The 25,631-nt window shown below is 47.1% G+C and overlaps 1 protein-coding gene across 1 annotated transcript in view; it reads right to left on the bottom strand.

Moving 5' to 3' along the window:
* Window positions 1–25,631, bottom strand: part of LOC108707607 (dynein heavy chain domain-containing protein 1) — a 55,184-nt gene that overhangs the window by 8,574 nt on the left and 20,979 nt on the right. Inside the window, exons 14-39 of the mRNA XM_041582890.1 lie at window positions 24,640–24,765; window positions 24,261–24,537; window positions 23,828–23,955; window positions 23,335–23,533; window positions 22,837–22,928; window positions 22,057–22,273; window positions 20,889–21,014; window positions 20,570–20,667; window positions 16,909–19,981; window positions 16,693–16,828; window positions 16,099–16,282; window positions 14,515–14,794; window positions 11,982–13,923; window positions 11,351–11,526; window positions 10,035–10,221; window positions 9,858–9,960; window positions 8,993–9,142; window positions 8,478–8,660; window positions 6,784–7,215; window positions 6,098–6,536; window positions 5,716–5,781; window positions 4,107–4,310; window positions 3,582–3,760; window positions 1,923–2,846; window positions 1,519–1,678; window positions 739–813 (exon numbers count right to left, since the gene is read on the bottom strand). Coding sequence (XP_041438824.1) covers window positions 739–813; window positions 1,519–1,678; window positions 1,923–2,846; window positions 3,582–3,760; window positions 4,107–4,310; window positions 5,716–5,781; window positions 6,098–6,536; window positions 6,784–7,215; window positions 8,478–8,660; window positions 8,993–9,142; window positions 9,858–9,960; window positions 10,035–10,221; window positions 11,351–11,526; window positions 11,982–13,923; window positions 14,515–14,794; window positions 16,099–16,282; window positions 16,693–16,828; window positions 16,909–19,981; window positions 20,570–20,667; window positions 20,889–21,014; window positions 22,057–22,273; window positions 22,837–22,928; window positions 23,335–23,533; window positions 23,828–23,955; window positions 24,261–24,537; window positions 24,640–24,765 — 10,156 coding nt within the window. The remainder of the gene's footprint in view (window positions 1–738; window positions 814–1,518; window positions 1,679–1,922; window positions 2,847–3,581; window positions 3,761–4,106; window positions 4,311–5,715; window positions 5,782–6,097; window positions 6,537–6,783; window positions 7,216–8,477; window positions 8,661–8,992; window positions 9,143–9,857; window positions 9,961–10,034; window positions 10,222–11,350; window positions 11,527–11,981; window positions 13,924–14,514; window positions 14,795–16,098; window positions 16,283–16,692; window positions 16,829–16,908; window positions 19,982–20,569; window positions 20,668–20,888; window positions 21,015–22,056; window positions 22,274–22,836; window positions 22,929–23,334; window positions 23,534–23,827; window positions 23,956–24,260; window positions 24,538–24,639; window positions 24,766–25,631) is intronic.

Below are 25,631 nucleotides of genomic sequence, written 5' to 3'. Positions count from 1 at the left end.
GTGGGAGGGATCTCAGTAACAAGACATGATTGGTGGGTACAGTTGGTATCAGACTGAATGGGAGGGATCTCAGTAACAAGACATGATTGGTGGGTACAGTGGGTATCAGACTGAGTGGGAGGGATCTCAGTAACAAGACATGATTAGTGGGTACAGTGTGTATCAGACTGAGTGGGAGGGATCTCAGTAACAAGACATGATTGGTGGGTATCAGACTGAGTGGGAGGGATCTCAGTAACAAGACATGATTGGTGGGTACAGTTGGTATCAGACTGAGTGGGAGGGATCTCAGTAACAAGACATGATTGGTGGGTATCAGACTGAGTGGGAGGGATCTCAGTAACAAGACATGATTGGTGGGTATCAGACTGAGTGGGAGGGATCTCAGTAACAAGACATGATTGGTGGGTATCAGAATGGATCAGTAGGTGGAATTGTGGCCCAATGAGAATTAAAGAGCATGTAAGTGAGTGCAGTAGGTATGAAAGTAATGGACACAGGGCATAATTAGTATGTGCAGAAGTATCTGAACCACAATACACATGTGCTGTGTCATCTCAGTGGTCATTTAATGGGTACAGTAGACATCTGGGTTGACCAGCCCATTGGGCTCTCCTTTATGTAATGATCTGGTGAATAGGTGGTGATCCAGAATGTAGGACTGCATACCTATCATTTCAATATGTCAGACCTTTCCCCAGCCAAAGTTTACTATATAAGAATTTACCCCAGCTGTACCTGGTATTGACTTCAGTGCATCCTCCTCAGTTATTATCCAGAGGTGGTAATCAGAATTCAGGGGTGTAGAATGCTCTAGGAGACACAAAAAGTATGGCCATGAGTGTCCAAACTAAACATTTTCTCTAGAATGAATTGAGATAGAAGATATAGCTTGTATGAGGATAAACGGGTGAGTAGACTGGATGCAGAGATCAGGAGTAGATTGAGATGAGGGTAGAAGGGTGAGTAGACTGGATGCAGAGATCAGGGGTAGATTGTATGAGGATAGAAGGGTGAGTAGACTGGATGCAGAGATCAGGATTAGATTGAGATGAGGATAGAAGGGTGAGTAGACTGGATGCAGAGATCAGGAATAGATTGGACAAGTATAGAAGGGTGAGTAGACTGGTTGCTGGGAGGGACAGAATAGAGGATAGTAGAGTGAGTAGACGATGCAGAGATCAGGAATAAATTGGATGAGGATAGAAGGGTGAGTAGACTGGATGCAGAGATCAGGATTAGATTGAGATGAGGATAGAAGGGTGAGTAGACTGGATGCAGAGATCAGGATTAGATTGAGATGAGGATAGAAGGGTGAGTAGACTGGATGCAGAGATCAGGATTAGATTGAGATGAGGATAGATGGGTGAGTAGAGTGGTTGCTGTGGGGAATTGCTAGTAGAGGGTAAGAGTGTTCAAGAAGTTACTGATGGAAGATTGGAGTAGGGTTAGTTCATGGCTAATGATGGAGTAAAAGACCGGCTCCAATACAGAAGCTATGGAAGACTCTCCTGTCACCTTTACTGGCTTCCATCAAATATTTCAGTTTATGGTCCAATTCCGGATCCTCTAGGTGCAAATTGTTGAGAACAAGCCAATGGCCTTCTTGCTGGCAAGTGATGAATGACCGTGCGACTTCTGCACTAGAGCAGCTCTGTCCCCAAGTGACGACTTTTACCTGAAATGAACCAACCCCAGTTCAGACTGGGACTTGCACCATACCATATAGAGTGGGCCAGTCTCTGACTGAATATATGGGGAGTTTGGGCCCTACCAGTAGAGGTGGGTACGTACAGGGTCAGTATAGCAGTTACAATGAAGAAGGGGCTGGTTGTATAAAATATGGCAACTAATGATATAGTGACCAGTTTATATAGGAAAAGGAAGAGATAGCTCCATCTGTACAGTAAGTGGGTACTCACCTCTTTCCTTTTATTGTTTGCCAGTTGGAGGATCCAAGGCAGAGGATGAGAGTGGGGTGCCTGGAGCCCCAGCTTAGGAAGCAGGAATACTATAGGAATGGCAGGAGTTGTCAGACAGGTGAGATCTGCCTGCTCTTCCCATTCCTCATGGGATTGTGGACCCAGTACACATAAAGTCATTTGATTCAGCACCAGGCCCAACTTCCCAGGCTGAACAATGCGCCACAGGATGGCTTTCTGAAACAGAGTCAGGTGGTCAAAATGCGAGGTGGGCACTGGTCCAATAACAGTACTGCCCAGTCTGAAATATTCTTGCCACTGACTGCCATGTGCAACCAGGGAGGTCCTGATACCTCGGAACTGGGGTAGATTCTCCAGGAGGCCCAACTCTTCCCAGGCTTGGACACCCACCCATTGTGGCCTGTGTGTGCAAGAGTTTGGGGCTACTTGGCTTGAGTGTTTCAGAAGCCCTAAGAAGGAAACCCACTCCAGAGCTGAGGGCTGCCCAATGGTTAGTAAGAGGCGCAGGTTATGTCTGTCCTTTGGCGCAAGGCTGGGTACTATGTGGGCGAGAACTCCTTGGGTCAAGACCTTTTCTCCCGGTTTTCCTTCTCTGTTGGCTTGTCTCCATTCATCACTCTGAAGTACCTGGTGAGCCCAATGGAGCAGAGACCCAGCAGAGAAGGAATAGTATGGGCTTAGGTGGGACACCTCCTGTAACTTACAGAACACAAACGAAAGGGCAGAGGCAGCAGTGGCACAAGGTTCCAGGTTCTGATTGGTTTGGAGCAGCAGTGATTGGAGCCCACTAAGAGATCGGCACAAGGAAAGCTCAGACTCTTCACAAGCCGACACCTTCTTCAGGAAGTCTTCACTCTTAAAAAGAGGACACGGACAAGTGATGGCAAAATCCAACAAGGAGTCCTGGGAGGAGAAAGAGAAAGTAACATCACCTACAGTCACTGCCCACCAATGCTTGCTCCCCAAGTGGTCTGGTTGCTAGGGTCCACTCGGTGGATCTATAAGGAATTGGTGTCTGAATGGAAAGAATTCCACTCAGTCTGCTTTTCAAATGCTAAGGACAGTGACCCTAGCAACCAGGTGGCTCTGTATGATTCAGTTGAGAGAGAAGCAAAACTGAAGGACAAATCATGAAACTTCAAGTGACCTTTTCCATAGACAAGATGTTCCACAGATATATGTTTGCACCGGGCACTAACACCTGGGATGAGTTCATGCATCACAGCGTCAAAGCGTTGACTGCAGGGGGGGGGGGTGGTTTGGAGGGGCAGCTAATTCCATGTGTTATATAGAAACTTCCTTTGTTGGTAAATCTGAACTCAAATACTGTATGTTGTGCATCACTAAAGAGGCACCCCCTGAATATGAATCCATTGAACTTTCATATGAAGTCTGTGACCACCTAAACCCTCTGGAGCCTCAACTGAAACCACTGGAGCCTCAACTGAACCCGCTGGAGCCTCACCTGAACCAGCTGGAGTCTCACCTGAACCCGCTGGAGTCTCATCTGAACTGGACCCGCTGGAGCCTCACCTGAACCCGCTGGAGTCTCACCTGAACCAACTGGAGCCTCAGTTGAACCCGCTGGAGCCTCAGTTGAACCCGCTGGAGCCTCACCTGAGCCTGCTGGAGCCTCACCTGAACCTGCTGGATTTCCTGGTGCAGCTGCAGGGATCTGATATTCAGAGTTCGATTCTGTTCCACTTGGAGCTCATTGTTACTCGCCATGAGCATCTTCATCAGTTCTTCTCCCAGTCCTGAGGGACCCAGACTTAGGTCCATCACATTCACCACCTTCAGGACAGCAGAACCTAGTTCTGGGACAGCCAAACGCACAGCTGTTTATTTTTGGCACCCCCCTAAATAAGGGCAATAAGCCCCCCGTTTGCTGATATTAACAGAAATGTGTCTCTGTGTCTCCTGTTCAACCTCTGCCCTTGATAAACTCTACTTGATGAGTGACAGTAGTGCTTGGAGGCAGGGCAATGATCTGATTGGCTGGGGCACTATTTCTACTGCAGCCTATCAGAATCATGACATCGCTGAGGAAGCTGCTCTGTTTCAGCCAGTAACACACGATATTGGTGGGGAGACTGGTAGGGGCTCAGTGTTATGCATTAACCCTTTCTGGTCCCACTTTATGAACAATTGAAATATATTTACCTTCTCCGAGGGCAGCGAGTGGGAGGCAGGTGCTGAGATACAACTGGAAGTCCTGCCGGGCTGAGATACTGCAGCTCCTTCCCTCCTGCTCCAGAGGGTCACAGACCCCAAAACCTCCAGCTGCTTTTGCACTGGCACTCAGCTTCCTTATTACATCTACTGCTGACACGTTTCTCTCCACATGAGTAACAAGCACCCACCAACCTGCCAGAAAGAAAAACTGCAATCTGATATATACAGGTCACTCCCACTATATACAGGTCACTCCCAATATATACAGGTCACTCCCACTGTATACAGGTCACTCCCACTATATACAGGTCACTCCCAATATATACAGGTCACTCCCACTGTATACAGGTCACTCCCACTATATACAGGTCACTCCCACTATATACACTCCCACTATATACAGGTCACTCCCACTATATACAGGTCACTCCCACTATATACAGGTCACTCCCACTATATACAGGTCACTCCCACAATATACACTCCCACTATATACAGGTCACTCCCACTATATACACTCCCACTATATACAGGTCACTCCCACTATATACACTCCCACTATATACAGGTCACTCCCACTTTATACAGGTCACTCCCACTATATACACTCCCGCTATATACAGGTCACTCCCACTTTATACAGGTCACTCCCACTATATACACTCCCGCTATATACAGGTCACTCCCACTATCTACACTCCCACTATATACAGGTCCCTCCCACTATATACACTCCCACTATATACAGGTCACTCCCACTATATACAGGTCACTCCCACTATATACACTCCCGCTATATACACTCCCACTATATACAGGTCACTCCCACTATATACAGGTCACTCCCACTATATACACTCCCGCTATATACAGGTCACTCCCACTATCTACACTCCCACTATATACAGGTCCCTCCCACTATATACACTCCCACTATATACAGGTCACTCCCACTATATACAGGTCACTCCCACTATATACAGGTCACTCCCACTATATACACTCCCGCTATATACACTCCCACTATATACAGGTCACTCCCACTATATACAGGTCACTCCCACTGTATACAGGTCACTCCCACTATATACAGGTCACTCCCAATATATACAGGTCACTCCCACTATATACAGGTCACTCCCACTATATACACTCCCACTATATACAGGTCACTCCCACTATCTACACTCCCACTATATACAGGTCCCTCCCACTATATACACTCCCACTATATACAGGTCACTCCCACTATCTACACTCCCACTATATACAGGTCCCTCCCACTATATACACTCCCACTATATACACTCCCACTATATACAGGTCACTCCCACTATATACAGGTCCCTCCCACTATATACACTCCCACTATATACAGGTCACTCCCACTATATACAGGTCACTCCCACTATATACACTCCCGCTATATACAGGTCACTCCCACTATATACAGGTCACTCCCACTATATACAGGTCACAGAAATGTATTGTGAGAATTTGTATAAAAGGTAAAGCAGTAACTGTATGTTTATTCAATGTCATTTCCATGTGTAGGAAACACTGTTTAACCCAGAGAAGATGTGACTGAAGAACTCACCTTTGTGTATTGCTGCTTGTATGTTGTCTCCCAGCTCTGCTGAACATACATCCATCACACACAGTTCTGCAGTAAAACACACAGAGACTTACCCTAATACACAGTAACCTCATCACAATACATATCCCACCTGCCCCCTAACCCTCTAACCCTAATACACAGTAACCTTATCAGAATACATATCCCACCTGTCCCCTAACCCTCTAACCCTAATACACAGTAACCTCATCACAATACATATCCCACCTGTCTCCTAACCCTCTAACCCTAATACACAGTACATCAGAATACATATCCCACCTGCCCCCTAACCCTCTAACCCTAATACACAGTACATCAGAATACATATCCCGTAACCCTCCAAGCACAAAGCATCACCCACCTCTGTGCAGCAATGCCCCCCGTTTCTGATGTGCTGGATTGTGCAACAGAACTCTCAGCCAGTTCTCTCCCAGGTGATCTGGGTCTAATATGAGCGTAAGCCTGTGGGCTGCATATTGGGCACTTGCCCGAAGAAGAACTGCCCGAGTCTGAGACTGCAGGTCCCCCAGGAGCCCGTGTCTGGTCCATTCCAAAATCTCTGCACCTGAGCTCAGCATGTCTACAAGGGGCAGACGTGAGCAGTCCTGGGCAGAACCAGCACCGTCCAGAGCTTCACCCACATCATCCGGCTCCAGAGATACAGCAAGACCCTGGCAAAGTCGCTGCCACTTACTCCACAGAGCACAAGAGCGGGGCCAGGGTAGGGCACCAAGGTAAGTAACAGAGGCAGCAACCAGCAGGGCATCAACTGGGAGCATGAAGGCACGTCTGTTTTGTACCTAGAGATACAGACAGGGTTCATCAATCACACACAGACATCCAAGAGTGAGAGACATCAGACAGAGAAAACCAGGACTAACTGAACAGTCAGGGAGAGACAGCCTGGACAGAGCAGGTAAGCTCCTCCCAGAGTCAGGTAACCCCTCCCACGTCCAAAGGCAGAGCCAGGTAACTCCTCCCACACCCAGAGGCAGAGCCAAGTAAGCTCCTCCCACTCAGAGCCATAGCTAATATTGGTCACATTACCTCCAGTGCTTGAGTCCAGCTGAAGAAGTGACGGGCAGCTCTGCTCTCACATTCCTTTGCAGCCTTCAGCCTTTCCTGGGATTCAATGATCTGTTCCTTGAGATCCTTCTCCCGGCCTCTAACCTCCAGCAAAGCATGAGAGGCCTGTGCCTCCAACTCCTGTTGCTTCTGTTGCTGTAACCGGATTTGTGCCATATGTTCTGCCATTGCCCAGGCCTGAGTCTCCAGTTGGGTTAGAGCAGCCTTGTTGGAATGTAGGTTTCTCAGGACTGTGCCATGATGTTGCAGAGAGCAGAGCCACCCACACAACGAGGCTGCTGCTGAACTTGCCAGTCTCACAATCTCTGGCCTAAAGTTGGGCTGAGCAACTGAGCGGGTGAGTGCAGAGAATGCAGAGTCAGCCATAGTGAGCACACTATAGAACTGCAGCTCCTGCATGGGACACAGAGACACTGGGTTATCACCAACTTGCCTGCCCCCATCCCATCCAGACTACTGCAACCCTCTGCTGTCTCCTCCATCTCTCATATCATCTTTTATGTGTCATAAGACTTTCTCTGGCTTCTCCTGCAACTGCCACAAACCCAGCCCCACCTTCCTTAAATGGACAGAACACCCCCTTCTCTCCTTTATCTGCTGTCTCTCTCTTACTAGCACCCCCTTCTCTCCTTTATCTGCTGTCTCTCTCTTACTAGCACCCCCTTCTCTCCTTTATCTGCTGTCTCTCTCTCTTACTAGCACCCCCTTCTCTCCTTTATCTGCTGTCTCTCTCTTACTAGCACCCCCTCTCTCCTTTATCTGCTGTCTCTCTCTTACTAGCACCCCCTTCTCTCCTTTATCTGCTGTCTCTCTCTTACTAGCACCCCCTTCTCTCCTTTATCTGCTGTCTCTCTCTTACTAGCACCCCCTTCTCTCCTTTATCTGCTGTCTCTCTCTTACTAGCACCCCCTTCTCTCCTTTATCTGCTGTCTCTCTCTTACTAGCACCCCCTTCTCTCCTTTATCTGCTGTCTCTCTCTTACTAGCACCCCCTCTCTCCTTTATCTGCTGTCTCTCTCTTACTAGCACCCCCTTCTCTCCTTTATCTGCTGTCTCTCTCTTACTAGCACCCCCTTCTCTCCTTTATCTGCTGTCTCTCTCTTACTAGCACCCCCTTCTCTCCTTTATCTGCTGTCTCTCTCTTACTAGAACCTTCTTCTCTCCTTTATCTGCTGTCTCTCTCTTACTAGCACCCCCTTCTCTCCTTTATCTGCTGTATCTCTCTTACTAGCACCCCCTTCTCTCCTTTATCTGCTGTCTCTCTCTTACTAGCACCCCCTCTCTCCTTTATCTGCTGTATCTCTCTTACTAGCACCCCCTTCTCTCCTTTATCTGCTGTCTCTCTCTTACTAGCACCCCCTTCTCTCCTTTATCTGCTGTCTCTCTCTTACTAGCACCCCCTCTCTCCTTTATCTGCTGTCTCTCTCTTACTAGCACCCCCTCTCTCCTTTATCTGCTGTATCTCTCTTACTAGCACCCCCTTCTCTCCTTTATCTGCTGTCTCTCTCTTACTAGCACCCCCTTCTCTCCTTTATCTGCTGTATCTCTCTTACTAGCACCCCCTCTCTCCTTTATCTGCTGTCTCTCTTACTAGCACCCCCTTCTCTCCTTTATCTGCTGTCTCTCTTACTAGCACCTCCATTTTTGTGTCTTCACCTGGTAGAAATTCTCTGAGGCCAACAACTGCTTTGCACCATCCCAGGTCTGTTCCTTCCCCAGTACAAGGCATAGGACATCTGTTACCATGACAACCAGGGGTGGTGGATGTCTGTAACTTCGTATTTCCTCCAGCTCTGACAGTTGCAGTTGTCTCTGTGCTGCACCCCATTTCAGATGAGCCTGTATGGAAGGGCGATACATTGATATTGTGCACATAAGAACGGGAGCTTTGCTATAAGCACTAGATTGACACCCAGATTGCACTAAAAGGCCAATTACCAGTAAGGGTGAGATTTGGGTTGTACCCCTGGAACTATAGAAGCATAACTGATACGCCAATGTAAAACTACCATCTCATCAGGAAATAGTGGCACCTGAATAAATGTTGGACAACACAGAAGGGCCAGAACTCCAAAAGGCTGAAGACAGCATGTTATACCAGGGGAGGGATAGGAGCTCCATGTGGTCATGTGAAGACAACTATTAGGGGAGATACGCGGCCCCACAGGTACCTCTTTTAGCTCTTGTTGCCATTGGTTCTGTATGGAGTGCAACTTGGATTCCAAACGTTGGCGACTTCTCTCAAGTTCTTCTTGCTGCTTCTGGAGAAGCTTGTGAGACTCTTGGGCCTCCTTCAGCTGCTGCCTCCAGTGCCTCACCTCCTGGGGAACATATCGGGGGTCAACACTGTGACTGTGACATTTTTACTATCACAACTAGCAGAGAGAAGAGAAGAAGAAGTCCACCACTAGACTCAGACAGTCTGGCCAATCTGTGAGAAGAGCTCCACCACTAGACTGAGACAGCCTGGCCAAGTTGTGAGTAGAGCTCCACCACTAGACTGAGACAGTCTGACCAATCTGTGAGAAGAGCTCCACCACTAGACTGAGACAGTCTGGCCAGGGGGTTAGGAGGTGGTCGGGAGGACTGTACTACTGAGCTAAATGACTCATTCACTAATCCATCAAAAAGTTGATACTAACAGTTGGGCAGGTTTCATTAGAACCAAAGGTTGAACTTGATGGATGTGTCTTTTTGCAACTTAAATGTCAGTTACTATGAGACTTTGAGGACTAACTGGGTCCAGGTGGATCTTTGTCAGGACACAAACTCTTTGCTATTTCTAGGGGTTTTCCTTAGCAACAGCACCACAATGAACTTCCTGTCTGAGCTGACATCCAACAGCATCATCACCAAACGTGACCAGATATTGGACCTTCACCTTTTGTGGTTTAATCTCTTCTTGGAAAAGGCTAAGGGTTTCTTCTGTAATGTCCTTAGCACCTGGGCTATGATTCCCAACTGCACCAAAATCAAGACCCCCAACCAAGAGGACAACAGGCCAAATATCCAACGTTCTACATCCTTGGGTTGTACCTGTTCTACTGCCTGGACTTGTTCATCCAGGACCCTGAGCTCCTCGTCACATTGTTCTCTCTCTTCCTGCACTTCCTTTGCCCGAGATACAGCAGCCTCCAGTCTGCAAGAAACCCACTGCACTGTCAGTTACCCCACGTGACTCTTCCACTCCACAGCTCATTCACCCTCTCTTACCTGTCTATTTCCTTTTCAGTCCGATGTCTCAGATCTGCAGCAAATCTCAGGTATACGTGAATAAAATCTATGAATGCTTTTGGTGTGATGAGAGGTAGAGTTGGACAGAGTCTGTGGTAGTGCTGCTGGGCCGACACATGAATGAGAGACATCAGCTTGGAGAGAGGCACTTCAATCTGCAGCAAACCTGAAGGGAAAATAATCAACAATATACAGGAGGGAAAGATACAGGGTGGAACAAGTAGGAATAATAATGAGAATAAAGTCAGAGGAGAAATGAGAAAGTGTGAGAGAAGAATAAGACAGAGTGACAGAAGGTATGAGACAGAGAGTGGGAATGAGAGAGAGGGAGAGTAGGTATGAGAAAGTGTGAGAGTGGGAATGATAGCGCGTGAAGGCAGGAATGAGAGACAGCGGGAGTAGGAATGAGAGAGTGAGTATAGAAATGAGAGAGAGTGAGAGTAAATATGAGAAAGTGTGAGAGTGGGAAATGAGAGACAGTAGGAATGAGAGAGAGTGAGTGTAGGTATGAGAGAGAGTGAGAATAGGAATGAGAGAGATTGGGTGTAGGAATGAGAGAGAGTGAGTGTAGGACTGAGAGAGAGTGAGAGTAGGAATGAGAGAGAGTGAGTGTATGATAAAGTGTGAGAGTGGGAATGAGAGAGAGTGAGTGTAGGTATGAGATAGTGAGAGTGGGAAATGAGAGAGAGTGAGAGTAGGAATGAGAGAGAGTGAGTGTAGGTATGAGAGAGAGTGAGAGTAGGAATGAGAGAGAGTGAGAGTAGAAATGAGAGAGATTGGGTGTAGGAATGAGAGAGAGTGAGTGTAGGAATAGGAGATAGTGAGAGTAGGAATTAGAGAGAGTGAGTGTAGGAATTAGAGAGAGTGAGTGTAGGAATTAGAGAGAGTGAGTGTATGATAAAGTGTGAGAGTGGGAATGAGAGAGAGTGAGTGTAGGTATGAGATAGTGAGAGTGGGAAATGAGAGAGAGTGAGAGTTGGAATGAGAGAGTGAGTGTAGGTATGAGAGAGAGTGAGAGTAGGAATGAGAGAGAGTGAGAGTAGAAATGAGAGATTGGGTGTAGGAATGAGAGAGAGTGAGTGTAGGAATAGGAGATAATGAGAGTAGGAATTAGAGAGAGTGAGTGTAGGAATGAGAGAGAGTGAGAGTAGGAATGAGAGAGTGAGAGTAGAAATAAGAAGGCATGAGAGAGAGTGGGTGGGTGAGATCAGGAATGCTAAAGAGAGAAGACCCCTCTGGGCCAGGCAGAGAACATTATATAGAATGAGAATATGATGAGGAATGAGGTTTCTGACCCAGAGTGTGAGGTGCGTGTGGCCCCAGTATCTTCTCAGCGACATGAGTGAGGGCTTGGAGGTCCCATGGGTGGAAGACTAGTGCAGTGCTCAGCTGATGGAGTGAGCTGGGAAGGGGGTGCTGAAGGTTCCTCAGGATCATCACATGAACATTAGAGCGCACTCGCTGATAGAACCTGAGGAGCAAAAAGAGCAAGGAAGGTATGTGCTGCCCCAATGTACCTAACAGAGTTCTTACAGGTGGGTAGTGATGAGCAGAATTTTTCGCCAAGTTTCGCTGTAAAAATGACACCCATAGACTAATAGGTGAAACAATTTGTCACCCATAGACTTCAACGCATTTTGACAAATTTTCCTGCGAAACGGGTCAGATTCACCGATCACTACAGGTGGGAACAATGAGCCATTAAGTGGTACCACTTCCTCCATGTACTGAGCCCCTTCCTCCATTATCCACCCAGGAACCTTGTTACCCATCTCTACCCAGATACACCACTACCTGCCCCAGGCACAGCTGCCCTATAACCATTACAAATATGGCTGCCCCTGAGCCCTAACCCACTACTGGGGGTCCATAATAAAATTCTGATTAATGAATGATACAGAAGTGATAGTATAGAGCCCTACTCACCTGTCTTTCAGCACGTGGCGTCTATACACCTTGTTGTGCACTTTCTCTCTTTGTTGCAGAGCCTGCAGTGCCTTCTCCTCTTGCTCTGCACTGTACAGTCCCACCAATGTCCCTTCACGTAGCAGAGCTGACACTTCAATCAGTGAATTCTGGGAGACCTCCTCTTGCACCAGCAGAGCCACAGAACTGCCCAGGACACCCGCTCTCCAGCTGGCCCCCTTGAGCAGGACATGGCGCTCCTCTTGGCTCTGACTGTCACACAACTCTACCAGCTGGCACTTGCTTACTGTCGCTGCTAGGGTGGCAAGGCTTCTCCTGCCAGTGCCGGGACTCTGAGAAAGCAAAACCACATGCCCCTGGGGGAGGTGGAGTAGCCGGGTTAAGTGGGCAATGTGTACTAGGTCACTGGGAGAAAGTACCAGCTTAAGGCTGTTCTCAGACTCGGGGAACCTTGCTGCCCTCTCTCCGTATCCCAAGAATTCTCCCTTCTCATTGGAGCCGGGGCTCAGGTCATGGCAAAACACAAGGCTCTCAAGATCTTCAACTGTCAGAATGAAGTGGGGAATTGGGTAGTGGTCAGTGGATGACATGGATCTGGTGGAACATGGAGTACAGGGGTATGAGTTGTCACATGACAGGGTGCTGGAGGGTAAAGAGTCATTTGGGTCACCTACTACATTCTCTTGCAGAGCTAGAGAGGCTTTCGCTTTGGGATCACTGTCTGTGGCTGCAGTTTGGGGTTCTCTCAACTCTGGAGGCTCCCCTTGGATACTGTGTGCTCCACTTGTACTCACAGAGCTGGTCCCACCTTCTATGCCTGGGCCACTAGTTTGTGGCAAATTTTCTCCATGCCCCACTGGAGGCTGCCCCTGAAGACTATGTGCTCCACTTGTACTTACATAAGAACTGGTCCCACCTTCTATCTCTGGGTCACCAGTCTGTGGCACACTTTCTCCATGCCCCACTGAAGGCTGCCCCTGGAGACTGTCTGCTCCACTTGTACTTACATAAGAACTGGTCCCACCTTCTATCTCTGGGTCACCAGTCTGTGGCACACTTTCTCCATGCCCCACTGAAGGCTGCCCCTGGAGACTGTCTGCTCCACTTGTACTTGCAGAAGAATTGGTCCCACCTTCTATGCCTGGGTCACCAGTAAGTGGCACACTTTCTCCATGCCCCACTGGAGGTTGCCCTTTGGAACATTGCGTGCCACTTACAATCACAGAGGAATTATTTCCACCATGTGTCTCTGGGCTTCTAGTCTGTGGGCCCCCCAGCTTAGTGTTTCCAGATGATATTTGGGGAGGGTGTTTGGCACTTGATGTCTGGTTCCTCTCAGAGGAACTTGGAGCTGAGCAGAAGGCTCTCAGGGAGCAGTTGATGAGCAGTTTTCTGAAGGACTCTTTGTCCTGCTCACTACTTAGCCCATCACAAAAGGTGCGTAAAGACTCGTGTACCCACAGACGAGCTATGGCCTGGGGGCAGAGGGTGTCTTTTGGAAGGGTGCCCTTGGGCAGTGCAAGTTGTGCAGCGAAGGGTGGGCACAGCAAGATCATACTCTGCTGCAGCCTGTGCATGTGGTGCAATGAGAAGTGACACCCTACTGGGAGCACCAGTCTTACTTCATGGTACAGAGTCACTGTGGCACGTGCCAATCGTGAGCTGAGATCTCTGAGCTGTGCCAGGGGCAGTGCCACCCTCAGCCAGTTTGACAAGTGTGGAGTCAGAATGCTTTGGAGGGAGTCTGGGGTGCAATGGGGCAGAGCAATTATGCTGAAGAGTCGGCTGAGTCTGGGGTTCAGGCAGTCAGTTCCATGCTCTGGAGAAGTTACTGTGCCCACAAAGCTTTGCCAAGGGCCAGTGCCATCTCTACGCTCATTAGCCCGGCTGGTTACAATATCCCTCAGGGCTTCTAGAGCAGCTGGAGTCTGGCCGACATGGTCTGTAGGGGGAAACAGGCACAAACATCACTGGAGGCTGTTTTCTGCTCAGTGTTACCCAACTAATAAGCTCCATTCTGCTCAGTGTTACCCAACTAATGAACTCCATTCTGCTCAGTGTTACCCAACTAATGAACTCCATTCTGCTCAGTATTACCCAACTAATTGCTACATTCTGCTCAGTGTTACCCAACTAATGAGCTCCATTCTGCTCAGTGTTACCCAACTAATAAGCTCCATTCTGCTCAGTGTTACCCAACTAATGAACTCCATTCTGCTCAGTGTTACCCAACTAATGAACTCCATTCTGCTCAGTGTTACCCAACTAATTGCTACATTCTGCTCAGTGTTACCCAACTAATGAGCTCCATTCTGCTCAGTGTTACCCAACTAATGAACTCCATTCTGCTCAGGGTTTCCCAACTAATGAGCTCCATTCTTCTCAGTGTTACTCAACTAATAAGCTCCATTCTGCTCAGTGTTACTCAACTAATAAGCTCCATTCTACTAATGGACTGTCTGTGGTGCAAGGTTCCTCAGCAATACAACTCAGAGCACATACATCCAATAATGGAGACAAATGGAAATCTCACCCCATGAAGCTTCATGCAGATCATCCAAGAAGAATAAATGGTTTAATCTAGTTTTGGCTCCAGGTGGTGACAAATTGGGAGGAGCTTCCTGGTGTCCAATAAGAAGTTTACGAAGCCAACCAGGGTGCAACATGGGGTTAACTGGAATCCGTATGGAGGTTACTTCACTTGGAATCACAGACTGGGCAAAGCTTGTCTTTCCAGAACCTGGATCTCCAACCAACAGGACTGACTGGCCGGAGCTCAGGAGAGACCGCACAACAAAACGAGGACTCTCCAACTGCAGAGACACAAGCACAGAGTCCTAGGAATGGCACACACAGAGCCTATAGTAAAGCTATAGTAAAGCATGGGTACTGCAGGTTTTATATGGGAGTTACACACTAAAGTGCAAATGAGAAATCATGTTTAACACACAAGGCAGAGGCTGGGAGAGACTGCAGAATCTTTCTACAAGAGGAGGAATGTGACAGGACAGGTCAAGGTTTAGGAAAGAGACAGAATTATCAGTTTGTAACTAACTCCGTGTGTAAGTAAAGTGTCAACTCACAGTGTGTAAGAATGCACTAATGCTAATCAGCTAACGAGCTTCTCCTACTTCCTCGTTAACACCAGCTGTAAGTAATCTAATCATTAACTGCCTGTTATGTGATCATTAAGCTTCACCTGCTTGATTCATCATCTGTTACATCCCAAGATCCTGTGATTTCTGACATACCCTATTACATACCTACCCTACTACATATTTACCCCACTACATACCTACCCTACTACATACCTACCCTACTACATATTTACCCTATTACATACCTATCCTCATACATTCTTACCCTACTACATACCTACCCTATTACATATTTACCCCATACCTAACCTACTACATATTTACCCTATTACATACCTACCCTACTAAATATTTACCCTACTACATACCTATCCTCGTACATTCTTACCCTACTACATACCTACCCTACTACATATTTACCCTATTACATACCTATCCTCATACATTCTTACCCTACTACATACCTACCCTATTACATATTTACCCCATACCTAACCTACTACATATTTACCCTATTACATACCTACCCTACTAAATATTTACCCTACTACATACCTATCCTCGTACATTCTTACCCTACTACATACCTACCCTACTACATATTTACCCTATTTCATACCTACCCCACTACCCCATACCTAACCTACTACATATTTACCCTATTACATACCTACCCACTACATATTTACTCGATACCTAACCTAATACATATTTACCCTATTACATACCTAACCTACTACATATTTACCCTATTACATACGTACCCTACTACATATTTACCCCATACCTACCCAACTGTACATTTACCCTATCACATACCTACCCTACTATCTATTTACCCCATACCTACGCTACAACATGTTTACCCTATCACATACATACCCTACTACATACCTAAAAGATAAAATCTCAGAGGAGAAGATAAATCCTAAGATACGATTGCTCATGTTACAGGAATAGATGGTTCATGCTACAATGTCACACATACAATTCAGAAGAAATGAAAGGAATGTATATACCTGTGGAAGGACAACAAATCCACCAAGGTCTACCCCCCTAGGGCACATTTCATGGCTGGATCTAAAGCTTCCCCCATCTGGGCTGGGTAATACATCAAACAGAGAAGTGTCTGAGGGAATATCGATGTTTAAGAAGAGGTCCTGAAGCTTCCCACGGAGAAATACATCAAACTTCATGCGTTGTCTGCAAGTAGAATTGTACGTTTTTCTATTATGATTAGGGTTAGGAGGAAAGTACTGAAAACGACCCATTAAATAGTAAGAGAGAAACTGTGAGGAATGTCCCCATTGGTATGAGTATGAGTGTGTATATTGGAATATCCTCACTACAGAGTAAGAGGGAAAGTACTGGTAATGTCAGCATTTGAAAATACAAAGGAGAGTATTGGGAATGTCCCCATTAGTAGGTAGGAGGGAAAGTAGTGGGTATGTCAGCTTTAGTGGGTACTAGGGAGAGTACTTGGAAAGCACCATTACGAGGGAGAGTATTTGGAATGTCCCCATTAGTGGGTATGAGAACGAGAAGTAGGGATATCAAGGTTAGAGGGCAGGAGGGAGAGTCATTAGAGGATAGGGGTCAAGGTTAATGCTTACGCTGGGTGAAGGTGACCACCAAAGCCCCAGATGATGGAATAGACGAAGTAGGTGTGTACCATCCGGTTGTGGTGTGAGGGATTGACTTGGTCTATAGGTAAGTTGTCTGGTTGTTCTGAACAGGCGTTGGAGCTGTCTGCAATAAATGGAACTGTACAATATAGAAACGTTTTTACATTTTTTGCCTGGATTTTAGTGGTTGATGAACCTACTCACCATGAGTTTTCTGCATAGCAGCTCCCTGATGTCCTCTGTTCTGCAGCTCTGCCATGTCAGTCACAGTCTCAGATGCTTGTGGTCCATAGTTCCTCAGTAGGTGCTGGTCCATTAGGGATTGTAGGATGGCACAGAAAGAAGAGACCTCTTGTACTCCTTGTGCTGTATGCACAGACTGGGTACTATGAGGGTACAAAGCCGGGGTACCATGCTTCCCCAGGAAGCACAGAAGTTGGGCAGTGAGACTCTCACTTAAACCCTGGAGCTGATGGGCTGTGCTTTGCTGGATTTGGTATTTAACATACAAGGTGGACATGAATGATGCCAGCACTGCCATCCAGGTGTCAGTTCCTCCAACATACACCATGCAACAAGAAGCCAAAACAGCTGGAGTAATAGCTGATGCATCTGTCATCTCAAATAGAACTTTAGTGGAGTCTTGCAGGCGAAGATGCCTACCACTTGCCAGCGTCAGGACAGGGCAGTGACCAAAGAGGCAAGAAACTGGCTCCAACCATTCCGGGGCAACAGATCCATCAAGGACAAGCCATTTGGATGCCCTGAATCCCTGTGCTGTTCTCTGTAGAATAGGGGGGAGGATGCCTTCTTTCCATTTTGCCTGCTCTAGAACCTCAAATAGTTCCTGGGCTGTGAAACTGCTGGGGAATAGATGGGTGGTTTGTACAGGTTTATGTGTATATTCACTGGGGACCCTCTGCATATCAGCACTAACTGTCAACCTGTTTATAACTCGGGCCAGGACTCTCCAACATGAGGTTTTACCATTGCCAGAGGGGCCTGTTAGTAGAACCCCTGGACTTTGTTGAATAGCATGGAAGAGCTGAATTACTTTGCAGCAGAACTCTGAGTGAACTGTAAGTCCCAATTCACTCATCTCCTGATTAATGGCATTCTGAAGGCTGGCACAAGGCTCGGGGCAGAGTAGAGGTGAGTTGCACATTGGGAAGATTCCTTTGAGAATGTCCATGAGATGATTATGTTTGTCTAATGGGTGTTCAAAAAGCAGAGAAGAGGAAGAGAGAGCTCTTAGCAATAACTTTTCCTGCTCCAGATTCATGTCAGGCTTGAAGTTTTTGTGGGTATCTAAAGACTGGGTTGTTTTGTTGTCAGCAGGTTCTGGGTAATTTCTTCTCTGCCCCTCTTGGCCTTCTGTATAGCTAGAAATATTTCTCATTTTCAGAAGAAATTCTGCCCTTCTCAGCACACTTCTCATGAAGGAAATGCAGGTGTTTCCTGTTACAGCCCCAGCCTCCCGTGCAAGCCTGAAGAAGCAAGAGACTTTGGAGGCTAAGTGTGAGGGCTCTAGGAAGCCAGCTGCCATCAGCATGATTTCGGCAGTTGAGCGCAAATCAGGAGTTAATAAGGACACTGGCCTCAGAAGAAGACTCAGATTTGAAGTAAGCATGCTGGAAGAGTATGGAAGGGTCATGAAGCAGGCATAATTCTCTCTAACTACAACTTTATGGCCTTCAAGCTGGATTATGCCTATTTCCTGAGACTGATAGTATCCACATTTAGGCCTTGATACTGACTTTACACTGTCTCTAGTCTGGTCCTTCTGCAACAAAGCTTCACAAGAAGACTGTATCTCCCACAGAAGATGCCCCAATGAGGACTGAGCATTGACGTTAAGTTGGTGAACACTTTCCAGCACCAGCCATGCTCCTCCTTGTAATGCTCCACGAAGGTGCTGACTCACCCTTCCCAATTTTGTTTCAGCCCAGCACTTCAAAACCACTACCTGGTACCCCAGGGCACCACCCAGGGACACTAAAGTTTGAGTTCTACTGTCATTATCCTGACCAATCACAGCCCCACACTGGTACTGTTTCAGAGCGAGAATCAAACCCAAGGTGACCCTATCAGAAGGTAGGCATTCTACAATGCTAGTGTCTAAGCCAACATATTCATAATGATATGGCAGCTGGTAATGCAACACATCAGCATAGATGTTGGGGATCATCTGAATGTCAAGTGACCCTACACCCCTTGAAGTGGGAACCCCACATCCATCTGTAGAGTTCTGGCTTGGAAAACCTTCAGCTTTTTCGATTTTCTCAGGACTATCCCTTCCACTTGTTGTCTGTGTTCTCCGGTGTTTCTCTAGGGTCTGGACTGGTTCTGCTTGAGTTCGGTATTTGAACATTTTGACCCATGCAAAGGAATCACATGACTGAACCCCCTCATCTAATAAAGTGCAGGTTCGATCCCTCTGTAGGCATGCAAGCGTAATCCAGGCTGATAACACTGCTTGCGCCAGATAGATTCTGTCCTCGGAGACTCCTCCTACTGTGTGCAGCTCATGCAAGATGTGCACCAGGGTGGTTACCTTCTGCTGTGCTTTGTCTTTCAGTGAAGCTTTGTGTTGAGTAAAAAGAAAGGTCTCTATGGTCTCACACCAGAGTATTTCTTCACTCAATGCCAGGCACTGCCATGGGAAAGTGGTCACTTTTGCTGCCCATGTCTGGGGACACCCAGTAAAGGTTATAGCGTTGTCCCCCCTAGCTCTCTGATAACAAAGACTTTTCTCTGCTTGGTAAAGCACAGCCTCCTTCAATTCTCTCTCCAATTGTGACAGCCATATGGTGACCTCCAAATTTCCTTTAATAGGAGAGTTAAGACTTAATGTCTCATGACAGTTGCCAACTACCCCAACTGTAACTGCCCTAGTGCTGTATAGAGGGAAGTCGGTGGTTTTTGGAGACTGTTCCTGAAACAGCACATTAGTGAGCTTGGGAAAGCAAAGTAGGGCACAGGGTGTACGCTCCTCAGGCTCAGTAGATGCAGACAAAACTCTAAGCAGGTCCTGGTCACTCAAAAAGAAGAGGCGTGGGCAGATGGTGCGAAATGAGTCCAGAACTCCCTCTAGGCCTTCTACAATCTTCCCCATGACATTGATTCCCCTGTGAAGGGCTTCACACAGAGCCTCACCATGGAACTCCCATTCATGGCTCCTAGATGGGCCACTCAGGATAGATAAAACCCGTGGATCTTGTACAGTTGCACTGAGCAAAATTCGGTAAGTCTGGTCAATTGACTGAAACTCCACCATCTACAGAAGAGAGAAAACTAAGTGTGACCTCAGAGACAATGCAGCGGAAGAGCTGAGCTCCACAAAGGCACATAGACAACTGACAGAAGAACAAATAATATTTTCCATATTCCCTGCTAAACTCAGCCCTCCATTTAACATCAGTCACGCCTCCGTCTACACCCAGTCTCCCCAGTCAACTATCTAGGTGTCCCATTAGAACCATCTCGACTATCTAGGTGTCCCATTAGAACTCTCTCGATTATCTAGGTGTCCCATCAGAACCCTCTCGACTATCTAGGTGTCCCATTAGAACCCTCTCAACTATCTAGGTGTAATGTCTTTGAAACTGGTGTAATGCAGCCCTTTGTTGTATAAATTTCAGGTATCTTACACCCTTGCTCCCATCCAGAGCATAAACCTATCTAGGTGTCCCATTACAACCCTCTCAACTATCTAGGTGTCCCATTAGAACCCTCTCTCACCTTCTCTCTGGATCCCTGACCAGAAAATGCACAGATATATTGGCAGGAGGATTATACAGCAGTCACTGGAAGGAAATAACTGGAGCTTGCACTCTAACAACAAGAAAATAAAGAGTGTCCTTACAGCTTCATGACTGGGCAGAGGGAGAAGAAGTTCCTGCTGGATCCGTGTTAGAAAGACAAAATTCTCCTGGAAGCTCATCCACAGGTCAAGGGAATGGCCTGAAACACATAGACATTAACCTCACCTGGTGCAACTGGAAAGAGATCTGAGGGTAAAGCTTTTGTAATTTACTTAAATTTTTTCAAGAGATAGCCGAGGGCAATGGCAGAATGAGCCCCTTGCCAAACGACCCACCAGCACCATCAGGTTGTACAATGTCTGAAGCAAGGAAAGTGTCAGCCAAGAGGCCCATGGATTCCTGCCAAGCAATTCACATTACCCAGTCTCTGCAGCTTCTGCATCCAATCAGAAACCTCCTTCTTCATTTCCGATGAGAGATACGAGACATTAACCATGTGAAGGGAGAGAAGGCTGCCCTCCAATTCATTGTATAGTGACCCCACGTCTGCAAGAGGCAAAAACAGAGACAAGCTGGGGGCAGATTTAACTTTAAAGGGACAATATGAGTGTGAGGAACAGGGCTTGGGCTGATCCTTAAAGGGACAGTATACTCCTTGTGGGAGGGACCAAGCAAGGGAAGTGCTTGTGGGTAAGAGTCGTTATTGATGTACCTGGAGGGGATATTAGTAAATGTGGTGGGAGGGTAATGGTGCTTGTGGGTAGAAAACACTTCAACGAATAAATGGAAAGTCCACATGGTTCTTGTCAATGATCTCAGACCATGTTTATCTATTATAGACCATTAGTTCCTCTCCACTCACCATCTCTGTGCTGATCCCCCTTACGATCTTGGTGGAGCCTGAGCTCAGTTCCAGTTAAGGTGAGCTGGACAGTATCTACCCTGAGACTAGCTGGTGTAACTAGTAGAATGGGGTTGAAGCTGGACATAGCTATGGAGGCTGGTGTCTTCAGGCCTCTGGCAACTCCTCCCTTCCTTATATTACTTTCATAGCCCCCCACCTGCTTGATACTGAGGGACAACCTCCTTCTAGAACCTTCTGCACTGAGGGGATTCTATTAGTAATGTGCAGGTAGGGAGCAACTCAACCTGCACCCAATCCTAACCTGCAAAACCATAACCAACACCAAAACATAACTTGCACAATGTTGCCATTGTCGGCCACGTGTCGGACCTATACCTGCATCTTTCTACTCTGTATGCTATGCACCTCTGTTTCCATGACAAGGAATTTTCAGGACCAGAGGAGGAGGACTTCCCCAGTCTGACCCACATCCAACCCCAACTTACAGTGCTCACCCAGATTTCAACCAAAAACCACCTGAACTCAACCTGCACATCACTAGATTCCATGTGTCACCCTGCCATCGACTGACTGAAATGAGCAATCACTATATAACTTGCCCTTAACCGCCTCTACAATTGGGAGGGAAGATGGGTGTATGAGCAGGGGGTGTTACTAAGTAATTTTGGGTGGGTGGGGAAATTGTTGGGGGGGAGGGAATGCATGTGTATGGTTAGAACTTACCCTTGAGTAAGAATGTGCCACTGTCCTTGGTTGTTAATCCTTCCTCAGTCTCCGGAAATTTCCCACTGGGGGGCCTCTGAGAAGGATCTGGGGAGGGATCTCGGGTTCGGACACAGAGAAAGAACTTACTGAGTCGGAATTCTCTTTGTTCCCAAAAATGTTGCACCCTTCGGAAGGTCTGTGATGAGCTGATCTCTTTCTGGGCTGTTAGACTGACCTGTGGGGAGAAGATACAAAGGGGCGGAGCATAACAGTACCAATGAGGGCCTTGCGTGAGGGGTACAAGAATACAGTAAGGAGGTTATTGGTCTCCTCGGTGCATTAAGTGCCCCCTCTGCCTCCAAAAGTGCCCATTCCATCCTCCCCTCCCCCTTTCTCCTTCATCTGACACCACAGTGGAGCCACATTTAAGAGGTAGGAAGGTCCCCAGAATGGGCAGAGCCTCTAACACCTGTTAGCTCTTTCTTTTATTCTTATCACAGATACATCACGAGGGGCAGTAAAGCCATGGGAAATGTCCTTTGTCTTTTCTTCATTGCCCCTATTTACTGTTATTTTCCTTAAATGACCGGACAGTTCAGTTATCAGATTGTTGCACTCATATGTTTGCTAACAGACCTCACACTGTATAAATATTATGAACTCTGACAGACAGCATGAGCATTTGGGCTGCCTGGTTAAGCCTGGTTAAGCACGCTGGCAGTATCCGTGGGACAGTGACTTGGGGCTCTGGAGTAGGAGACCAGTGAGGCTATACAGATGGAGGAGATGTGGTTTTACCTTCTGGATGTGCTCCTGATGCAGAAGGAAGGGGTAGGTCAGTAAATCACTGACTGTCAGCTTCTCTGGTGTAGGAAGGTTTGATCCCATCACTATAAGAGAATTAACAAAGAAACAAGAAAAGGGAGGCATATACCCTGGCTGCTGCCATGGCACCTTCCACATAAACTCTTACCCCTATTCCTCCCATACCTTATACTTGTTCCCTGCTCTCATGGCTGATGTCACCCCTTTAGACTATTTGCTCCCTTTCCTCTTCTGCTCCCCTTCACATGCCCCCCATACTTGATTTTACCCTCCTACTCTAATATCCCTCCTGTCCCTTATACTTGTCTTCCTTTCAATGGGCTTCCTACACCATCTCCCCCTGTTCCTCCACCTACTTGTCTCCCTACTTGACTGAACCCCCTTACTCCCTGTTCTGTATGTAGCCTCTATTTGTCTCAATCACCTCACATCACTCTTACACATAATAGTAGTATGAAGTATGGCATTTACCAGTAAAGATGGTGTCCCAGTGCTTGCTCTTCATTGCTGGGCCACTCAGATTCAGAAGCAATGGCAGCAGTTGAGCAAATTCATGAATGAAAAGTTTCAATCTCCGTATTAGGGGATCTTCCTCAGAGAAGAGTAACCCCAAGTCTTGAAGACTTTTGTCCCAGCCCTGAAGCTTTTCCTTCACATTCTCTGCATCCACCTGTCAAACCATATGAAAACACTCACAGCCGTGCACAGAAAAACTCTATGGTTCCTCAACCCCCACTGGAGACCTGGAGCGGCTGCATGGAGGGCTCAGTGTAAAGGGAAATTTGCATGAGGTTTGGGGAGAGACCCTACTTGCCTGATAGCCCAACCTTCTCCTATATCTGTAACCTTGTTATGGGGCCATGAGGGGCCACAAGGATAATACACAGCAAAGGGTAAATGATTTCTGCTATGGCAGAGCCCCAATACAATGTCTGGATTCCCCTCGGCCAAGTCTGGGTGTTACCTTTATCAGCAGCTTTTGTTTAAAGGCCATGATGTGCTCAGAGCTTGTGCTCCATAATCTCCAAACTGCCTCCCGTGCCTCCAACCGCTTCTGCCCCCTCACAATAGCCGATATGTCAAACGTCTTTCCTGCAAGGCAAGAGACAGAGTTCAGTTCATTCAGATACTATTGAACCTCTGAACTGTTCAATGCCACCCCCATAGCAAGAGAATTTCATTGCTTGACTGCCCGTCTAAGAACTCTTGCTATGCTGGTGGTGAAACCTCCTTTGTTTTAGTTTCAGAGAGGAGAGAAGCATCTTTTGACAGTAGAAAAGAGACAGTGATATGTACGTGAAGGGAATCCAAGTGCAAGCTCTGTGTACCAATTCCAGTGCATAATGTGCTGTAACAGTGATCAGCCTAAACCCCACTAACAATGAATATTCCCCCACCGTGTAGAACATCTCTGGAATGGCTCAAGTCCTGGAGCTGTGCCACCAGCTTTTGGAGTCTCTGGCGCAACTGGCCCAGTTCCTTCAACATCTCTTGTGCATTCTGGGAGGGGTCCGAATAAACAGAAGCAGAGGCTGCGCTGATCAGACCCTCAGCTTCTCTGTAGCAGCTCTGAAAGGACTCCTGGAGCCTGGATCCCATAGAAGACTTCTGGCTGCTCAGGATATCAGATGTTTCCTTCAACTTCTGCAGGAACATGTCCCACCTGTCCATCAGCTGAAAGAAGACGGGAGAACCTTTAATTTGGGACAAAGCAATGGCATGTGAGTGCATGCATAGTACCCAGAGTACCAGTTATCCCTCTGAACTGCTACTTACCTGGGTTTGCAGACTTTGGTCCTCGGCTGTAGCCTGACGGTTATTCATTCGCAGCACATCATTCAGAGAAAGCACATATTCCACACGTGACTGAAAAGCCTGACTTTTCCAAGTGTATTCATTTACCTGCCAAGTGGAAAGAGTCACAATACTGTATTAGGGCCTCCTGGTACAACTGGACTCACCGCTCCCCCATAATGTCTTATTAGAGGAGTAGAACATTGGGTTCAAGAGGTCAAACTTTGGGATACATGAGGTCAGACATTGGGATATATGAGGTCAGACAAGGGGTTCCACGAGGCCAAACCTTGAGTTCCATGAGGTCAAACCTTAAGTTCCATGAGGTCAGACATTGGGTTCCATGAGGTCAGGCCTTGAATTCCATGTGTCAGACATTGGGTTGTATGAGGTCAGACCTTGGGTTCCATGTGGTCAAATATTGGATTCCGTGAGGTCAGACATTGGGTTGTATGAAGTCAAACCTTGGGTAGGTCAAACCTTGGGTTCCATGAGGTCAGACATTGGGATATATGAGGTCAGACATTGGGTTCCATGAGGTCAGACCTTGAGCTCTGTGAGTTCAACCCTTAAGTTCCATGTGGTCAGACATTGGGTACCATATGGTCAGACTTTGAGTTTCATGTGGTCAGAAATTGGATTCCCAGGGGTCAGACATTGGGTTGTATGAGGCCAAACCTTGGGTTCCATGAAGTTAGACCTTGGCAGTAAGAAAGGGAGATAACAAGTCTGGCACCCAGTCACAAATGGGAGATTCCTTTGTGTGAGTTGCAACTGCTGTTTGAACTGTCACAAAGGGGATGTGGTATAGAACCCCGGAGAGACACCCCTATAAGAATACAGGGATATTACACTTGCCCAACTGTGTATGCAGTGGATTTAATGAATTGTCCATGTGCTCCATCATATATGGGTTGGGGCTCCTGCCCAGGGTATTTCTCAGTGAGCACCACAGAATGATTCTATTCTTGCTC

This window comes from Xenopus laevis, chromosome 2L, assembly GCF_017654675.1.
Source record: "Xenopus laevis strain J_2021 chromosome 2L, Xenopus_laevis_v10.1, whole genome shotgun sequence".
NCBI lineage: Eukaryota > Metazoa > Chordata > Amphibia > Anura > Pipidae > Xenopus > Xenopus laevis.
Note: the sequence above shows the minus strand (reverse complement) of the source record. Positions and strands in the feature narration are given on the sequence as shown.